Source organism: Mus caroli, chromosome 19 (genome assembly GCF_900094665.2).
Source record: "Mus caroli chromosome 19, CAROLI_EIJ_v1.1, whole genome shotgun sequence".
In the NCBI taxonomy this organism is placed as follows: Eukaryota; Metazoa; Chordata; class Mammalia; order Rodentia; family Muridae; genus Mus; species Mus caroli.
In genome coordinates this window covers 726,386-734,331 of record NC_034588.1, presented here as the reverse complement: position 1 = coordinate 734,331, position 7,946 = coordinate 726,386, and the positions used below count along the sequence as shown (strand labels likewise).

Here is a 7,946-nt window from a genome sequence, read left to right as displayed (position 1 = left end):
TTTCCAGGTCTTCCTCCACATGGAGGGTCTCTCTTTATCCCCAGGATATCCGGCCAAATACAGGCACAGAGATGGCTATCACTGGCCCCAGATCCAAGGTTACATTAGCTGGCCCTTCCTCCAGTTTCTCCTTCAGTATGCCCACATGTAAAGGTCCATGCGTGCCGGGTGTGGTGGCACACGCCTTTAATCCCAGCACTCGGGAGGCAGAGGCAGGCGGATTTCTGAGTTCGAGGGCAGCCTGGCGTACAAAGTGAGTTCCAGGACAGCCAGGGCTACACAGAGAAACCCTGTCTCGAAAAACCAAAAAAAAAAAAAAGGTGCATGTGTGGTCCTGTGGACATCCCTCCCCTCCCCCATCCACCTCCCTAGTCAAAGCCCAAGCTGGGCAAAGAACAAGAACTGTCAATTTTGGGGCGCAGTCTATTTTATATAATGAGATCAGTTGTCTGGAAAGGGATATGGTGTCCAGAGTGAGATAGGGGACCCTGGGCTTGGGACCCATTGTTCAGATAGAAAAACTGAGATCAGGCCAGGTATGATTTGGGTTAGGGAGTCTGGGTGGAGCGGGGGGTCAACTCCAGCAGGGTAGGCACTGAGACTCGGATCTTCTCAGACTTCAGGAAAGCCACGTGCTTCTCATAGTAGGCAGCCTCATTAATGAACACAGGGTACACAGTGGAGTCCCCCTCATACAGTACGTCTTCTCCGCTGAACAGCTTGAAGATGGGTTCACCAGGCCTCAGTGGCTCAAAGTCATGGTCCTGGGAGAAGAGCCAAGGCCAAGGTTGCTGGGGTCATGACCTCTCCCCGACCCCCATCCCCAGGAGGGAGTAACTCTACCCTTGCCAAGGAGCACTGCTTAGAGACAAGATTAGTTCTGGGGAATGTGTCACCAGGATGATTTTGCTGTTTCAAGAACATCATGGTGTGTTCTATGCAAATTAAAATAGCTATGACATCATCAAGAAATACTCTCCGGCTGGAGAAATGGCTCAGCGGTTAAGAACACTGACTGCTATTCTGAAGGTACTGAGTTCAATTCCCAGCAACCACATGGTGGCTCACAACCATCTGTAATGAGATCCAATGTCCTCTTCTGGTGTGTCTGAAGACAGCAACAGTGTACTCACAGAAATAAATAAATCTTTAAAAAAAAAAGAAAAGAAAAGAAAAGAAAAGAAATACTCTTATCAGAATCACTCCTGTACACACTCTCTCTTCTTGGACAAAATACTGAACATGCTTATATTTTTTAAAGTAAAATCTCTAAAATAACTGTTGTTACACATCATTTGCAAAGCATATGGGCAGGTCTGGCTTAGGATTCTCTCACAGATGTCATAAATGAGATTAAAACTACTAAGACTGCTGTAGAAAAAGGCTATAGGACTGCACAAGAGCCTGTTTAACAGCGCCCCCTTGTGGACAGGCAGCTCCCAGGCATGGAGCTACTCACATATCCATGGAAAAACAATACTTGTACTTCTAAGCAGGTGACTTGTGTCCTGTCTCCTCCCCTTGGCTTCTCCTATTAAGAGAGGGCAGCATCCACCAGCCTCCCTACTCCACTGTGAAGATTTCAGCTGCTCCAAATGCCAGGCTCGGGGTGGGGCTCTAGGTGCAGGTATGGACTGCACCAACTTCTCATCCAGCTCAGGATTCTACGAGGGGCTCAGTCGGATGTTCTGGGTACCCCCACCCCAGCTCCCACAACACCAACCTGCAGTTGAGGGTGCACAGTGCCAGCCAGGTCACCATCTGTGGTGCGTGGGAAGTCCACACTGCCCAAGTTCCTGTAGATATCCATCTCAAAGGCGGGGAAGTCCATGCCTGTGTGTGACCACACAGGCTGTGGGTCACACACACAGGCTGTGTGTGACCACTTGTCCCTCTGGTTTCCAGAAGCCAACCCTTTCCTCAGACCTCAGTTTTCCTGAAAAGCTACTGGAGGGTCTCACCTTGGTTGAAGAGCTCAATGAAGTCTAGAATGGACGCCACCAGAGCTCGCATCTGGGAGAACAGGTCGGCCCGCAGCACGCCCTGAGGCTGTGGGCCTATCTCCAGACCTGGGGGGCCAGAAAAGGAGATGTCAGGCAAACGGCCCAGGCCTAGCCATGGTAGGTGAGTCCTCCTATCCCCTACCCCCCACCTCTGTCTCGATTCTGCTTCTTTTCTACCCTTCCTAACTCTGCCCCTCCTGAGTCCTCCCCCTCCCTGCCTACTCCTCCTACTCTCCTCCCCCACCCATCAGCTCACAGATTCCATTCTTGGATATAGATTCCACGCTGAAGGTCTCCGTCCCAGCTGGCTCATACTGAAAGAGGCGGCAGGGCATCCCCGGGTTCTGCCGCTGTGGGGTGAGAGGCACCAGTCAGGACCCAGGCCTTCTTGAGGGGAAACTTAGGCACTGACGCTGGGAAAAGCAGTGTGCAGGAGGCAGAGGGTCGTCCACCCTGCCCCACCTCTTTTCCTTGGTTGGAAGGAAAAGAGGTGGATACGGCGGCGAGTCTGGAGTACCTCAGGTGGCACTGGTCCCCCTGCCCCCTCCCCGCCCTCCTGCCTTCCCTCTAGGGGCCACCTGTAGGTAGTGGCACAGGTGCAAGTTGAAGGAGTTGTGGGAGGCTTCAGAGATGAGGCAGACTCCAGTGTTTGCTGTGGTGTTGTGCAGGTCTAGGGTAAAGTCAAAAGCCTGGCCTGTGCCCTTGGGACCCAGCAGCTGGTTCAACTCTCGGGCTCTTTTCACTTCGTACGGGTCATCGGGGGTAGCGGTGGAACTGTGGGGAAAGGAATGGGGGACATCAGTCCCCATCATCTCAGTCTCCCTTTCCTTGGCTAACTTCTCACTTTTGGTGGGGAAGAAGGGGAGAAGGGCATCCTACAAGATGCCTTCCCTGACTTCTCTTGGTCAGGCTGGATGCTCCATGTAGTCCCACCTTCACCCCAGTCTTTTTCTGTGCCTCCAGTAATCTGAAGCTGACATGTTGGTCCTGTTCCCCATGTATGTCTCACTCCAGCTGGTAAGAGTCTGGCCTACAGGGCAGACTTCCTGGAAGAGGTGACATCGATCTGGATCTTGCTAAACCAGATGGTCATTGAGAAAAGACAGAGATGCCTCGCTAGCCACTGTGACCAGTCTATAGGGATGCTAGTACCTGTCTGTGGACCGGCCAGCCTGGCCGAGGGTACTCACCCAAGGAAGGTGAGGGTGCAGGTGCGGTTGAGATCACAGTCCAGGTAACGGCAACAGGCGGCTGTGGCTGCTGGGTTGGCCAGAACCGGCATGGCTGAGAAGCTGGGTCTCTGTAGCTCCCCTGGGTTCTGTAGCCAGTACCGAGCCAGGTAGACGCCACACATCTCATTCCCGTGGGTGCCTCCAGTCACAGCCACGCGGAGCAGGGGCTCCCGGGACCCAGGCAGGGAGGACATCTCCCAGTGTGGGGAAGAACTGCACAAGAGATGTGGAGCCTAAGTATTCAGAGCCTGGACAGTAGGGTGAGCTCCCCACAGAAGAGTCTGAGGCAGGGGGATGCCAACTGTGACCCACCTGTACCCAGAAGCCAAGTTCAAGACACCAGCAGCCAAATTTTTGTTCCCCCTTGCAACCTCAGTCCCTCTTCTGGAATGTTGCTCTCCCCACTTTTCTCTCTGAGGACCTAAGTTGAGAAGGAGGACTCAGACATTCAGAAGGTCGACTGTTCCCACCCACACCACTGTCACCACAGAACTATTTTATAGATGGTTAAACCAATGCCTAGCTTTCCAGGGGAGAAGACTGTCACCCCCTAAGCTGTGCAGCAAGTGTCTGGGTTTCAGGCCACCTCTGCACCCTCCTCTGATCTGGTCGGGAGCCTCTGCCAGAGCCTCTTACCTGCTGGTACGAGCCTGGCTTCCCTAGGCCACAGGCCTAATGTGTCCACCTCCTAGGTGGCTGTATTTACAGGGCCGCAGGCCACTGGCAGGAAGTGTTTGTGCCAAGTAGGCCGAGAACTGGAGGCGGGAGGCTGGGCTGGGAGCCAAGCAGCCAAAGTTCGCAGGGCCCCACCCCTATCCCCTAAGCTCCGCCCCCACTCCCATCAGCTTAATGGGTCCAGGTCTCTGGGGCAGGTTCCTGTCCTTGCCCTTGCCTCTTTCTCCGGGAATGGGGACAGTTTTACTTGCAAGGGTCTCTGGGGACTTCTGCTGGAAGCTGCACTTGCCCAGAGATTCCCGACCTGGAACCATGTCTCCCAGTCCTCAGAAAGGACTTGGATTTGCTGACTGATGAGTACCGGTGGTCCACTGCTTGGTCTCTCAAGGGTAGACAAGGCCTGCCTGGTGTCCACTCCGATCCATGCAGAGAGGTGCTTTCCCTGAGGCTACTTAAGGCAGACAACAGTGGGCAGTGACTTGGTTTTGGCCACAGTAGCCCTCTTCCCTGCTACCTTCCCTCTGCACCAGCCTGGCTTTGCAGCCCACCGCCCACCTATTTAAAGCTGTGATCTATGAGGTTCAAATCTTACAGCTCACTGATGCTTCAAACAAAACCGCAAAATGTTTTGCCTGGTCTTTGTGATGGCCTTCAAGGACACTGTAACTGAAATGACTTTGTTTACTCTGCTTTGGGAAACAACCCTCAGGCCCAGTCTACAGATGTGGAAACTGAGGCTCAGCAGAGGAGCAAAGGGTACTCTGAACACAGGGGACAGTTGGAACTGGAGGACAGAGTGATCCTTTGCATTCCCTGAGACCTCCATGGGGGTCCTGGGGAAGTCCTGGTCCCCTGACCCTCAGCTGTCCCTCCTACTGAGCTCAGCTGTCCTCTGGCAGGAGGCAAGCACTGTTCAGAGGTCGCTGAGGAAAGAGGCAGTGAACCATGCAGCCCACTGAACCATCGGATTAACTATGCCTACTGACTGCACTTGGCCTCCGAGGTCAGGCCTTGTGTCCCAGGATGTCCTGGCATCCTGCAGGAACTAAATCACTCTCACTGTAGATCCAAGCTTACAAGACAGTTTGGACATTCTGGGTGGCGACCTTATCAAAGCTGCTTAGATCACACTCTAGCCTGAGTCTGCTCTCTTACCCTCCCCCACCCCATGGCACTGTCACTGTGGGTTCAGTGGAGCCCTGTGGTTCACCTTTGTTCTCACGAGGCCTGCCAGCTGTCCTTTAGCAAAGAGCTAGAAGCATGAAGTGTGGCCCTGGGCACCTTTTCTGCAGTCTGAGGCATCAGTGGAGAGAGGGTTGAGACCTTCCTAAGGTCTATACAGAAGGCCATGAATCTTTTGTCAACAGCTCTTGGGGCTGTTTACCAAGCCCTGCAGGTGGCAGGGGGTGAGTACCCTGTCTCCTTCAGGGACCCTGCCCTGCTCCAGCCTGAAGCCTTGATGGTCAGTCTGAAGCCCCCCACCCCAACCACCACCACCCCAGCTGCTGGGGTCCTGATGACTCCCGTAGGGCCTTGCAAACAGGAACTGCTTTGCAACTTGGCTGTTTATGGGGGGTGGGAGGGTTCAGGACCCTTCCTGCCAGGAGGTTCAGCTCTGTGGAGGCCACAGTGAATTAGACCCCTGAGGGAAGAGATGGCTTCTGACAAGCTGTGTCACCTGGAGAGAGGCAGCGTGTTCCCTGGGCCTTAGATCCTGCATGGGAAGTGAGGGTGAGGCAGCCCTGAGCTCAAGACAGCAGTGGGGAGTACAGGAGAGCAAGAACATCCCGAGGTAAGCAAGGGCTGGAGCCCAGCATCTCTCTAGTTAGGGAAACTGAGGCCCAGAAATGCATCTGAACTAAGCTACTGCCACCGTACCCTCAAGCTGTAAATCTTGATCCAAGAGGGTCTGTGGCCTGAGATCCATGCCTGAGAATCGTGGACCCAGTGGGTTTGAAGTCCCAGGCTTGATCCTCCACTCTCCTGATCAGGCTGTGGCTCCTTTTGTCTGCTCAGCTCCTCTGGCCTGCCTGTCATATCTTGGTAAAGTCTGACAACCTTGTTCCCTGTGCCTGGTCTGCTGAGCCCTCAAGAAATGACACTGGCCACTGTCTTACCAGCTCTTCTCCAGACTCCCATCTCTGTCTGTCCTTCACAAATGACCTGCCATCTCCCTGAGTGAATCCCAAGGTGACACTGGGGACATGAGCGTGTGTCATGTAGCCGATCCTCCAGCTTTCTTCTGGGATGGCCCCTCTCAGGGCTGGTGTTTTCCTCCCAGGGCTGGTGGGTGACAGTCGGATTTGTCTTGCTTTGAAAAAGCTTTGGATGCTGTGTGGAAGCCAGCCCTGGGGACTGAGCCAGGAAAAGAAGGACCCATGAGGCTGTGCCAGGGATCAGCCAAGAGACCACATGGCTTCCACCTGGAGAAGGGGCGAAGAAAGGCCCTGGGGAGATGGGAAAGGGGTGTGGAGAGGAGTCTAGCCAGCACCACACCTGAGAAGGGTGAGGGCCCAAATGGAAATGGAGACCTGGAAAGTAAGCCACGTGTGGACTGACCAGGAGCCTTGTGGCCAGGCCACGTGTGGACTGACCAGGGTCTAGGACCTGGGTTTGATGATGTCTTCGTGGGGACACTTTCCCTCTTCTCAAGGGATGCATGGCTAGTTGGGGGGAGGGAGAGAGAGGAGGCAGCTGAGCGGTGACTGTTTTCTGCCCCTCAGCCCTCCCACACCTGCCTTATTAATTCGATTCAGAAACCAGGCAGGGACAACTCTGGCTGTTTACTGGGGACAAGGCAGGCAGACAGAGCTGGCTTTTGTCCTCTTGTGTCTGCTTTCTAGAGAACAAATACTTGGATAGGAATAGACTTCAGTGGCCATGCTGGGGCAGAGAAGCATGGGACATCTCTTTGTAGTCCTCCGGAGGCCATTGAGAACCCTCTGGGTCCACAGGCACTCGCCCCACCCCCACCCCCACAGGGAACAGCTCTGCCTTTGCCTCTGCACTGTGTTAGGTCAGACTTTCAGAACTTGGTGCTGCTGCTGCCTGTCAGGAGCTGAAGCTGTAACAGCTTAAGGGACAGCATCCTGCTTTTAAATGAGGCGGTGATAAAGGACCCATGACGAGAGCTCCTTGGAATGAAAGGGTTGGCAGGGCTACACAAATCCATCACTGAAGAAAGTCAGGACAGGAACCTGATAGCAGGAACTTGAAGTAGAAGCCATGAAGGAGTACTGATTATGGGCTTGCTCCCCATAGCTTGTTCAGCCTGCTTCCTTACCCACCCCTGGACCAACTGCCCAGGGATGGAACCACCCACAGCAAGCTGGGCCTTCTCCATGAGACTTATTCATCAAGAAAAGGATCCACAGACTTGCCTACAGGCCAATCTGATGGAGATTTTTTTCTCTGTTGAGGTTTCCTCTTTCCAAGTGACTCTGGTTTATGTCAAGTTGTCAAAACAAAACAAAACAAAACAAAACACTAACACAGTTCACACAAGGCAGGAGGCCACTTGCTTGCCATGGCCTGACACAGATATATGCCTCTACCTAAACCCTGCCTACAATCAGACATGACCTCCCACTCCACCCCAGGGGGTCCTGCTGCATGCTCTGCCTTTCCAGCACCTTCTCTGTCGTCAGTCCCTTCAGCTCTCACTCCAGTACTGCCCTATGGCTTCTTCTTACAAACCGAATGCCCTGGGATGAACGAAGGAAGATGCACCCATATTGTCTACTTTCTTATGGTCTCTCTAGTACCTAAAGACCACTGTGGGCCCAGCACCTACAGCTGGTCCCACATGACCCCACTGGAGCCCCAGGGTGACTCCCAAACCTGTCACTCACCTGCCCCCATGCATTCGGCTACCACTCTCATCATCTGACCATCTCATCCGGCTACAGCCAGCCCTCATCCACACTGCAGGCACCTCTTCCAGCCAGCCCTCATCCACACTGCAGGTATCTCCTCCAGCCAGCCCTCATCCACACTGCAGGCACCTCCTCCAGCCAGCCCTCATCCACACTGCAGG

At 54.0% G+C, this 7,946-nt stretch overlaps 1 protein-coding gene across 2 annotated transcripts; it reads right to left on the bottom strand.

Moving 5' to 3' along the window:
* Nucleotides 1–407: 407 nt before the first annotated feature.
* On the bottom strand, nucleotides 408–3,979 carry Acy3 (aminoacylase 3). Of its 2 annotated transcripts, none has more exons than XM_021151854.2 (8): nucleotides 3,872–3,979; nucleotides 3,548–3,656; nucleotides 3,194–3,448; nucleotides 2,582–2,777; nucleotides 2,260–2,353; nucleotides 1,962–2,069; nucleotides 1,724–1,833; nucleotides 408–764 (listed from the first exon to the last, which is right to left on the bottom strand). In XM_021151854.2, exons 3-8 carry the CDS (start codon nucleotides 3,427–3,429, stop codon nucleotides 549–551), a joined length of 960 nt encoding a protein of 319 aa, XP_021007513.1. In that variant the 5' UTR covers nucleotides 3,430–3,448; nucleotides 3,548–3,656; nucleotides 3,872–3,979; the 3' UTR covers nucleotides 408–548. The 2 variants fall into 2 exon arrangements, with proteins under 2 accessions (XP_021007513.1, XP_029328733.1); XM_029472873.1 differs by lacking the exon at nucleotides 3,872–3,979 and adding an exon at nucleotides 3,783–3,841.
* Nucleotides 3,980–7,946: the final 3,967 nt, after the last annotated feature.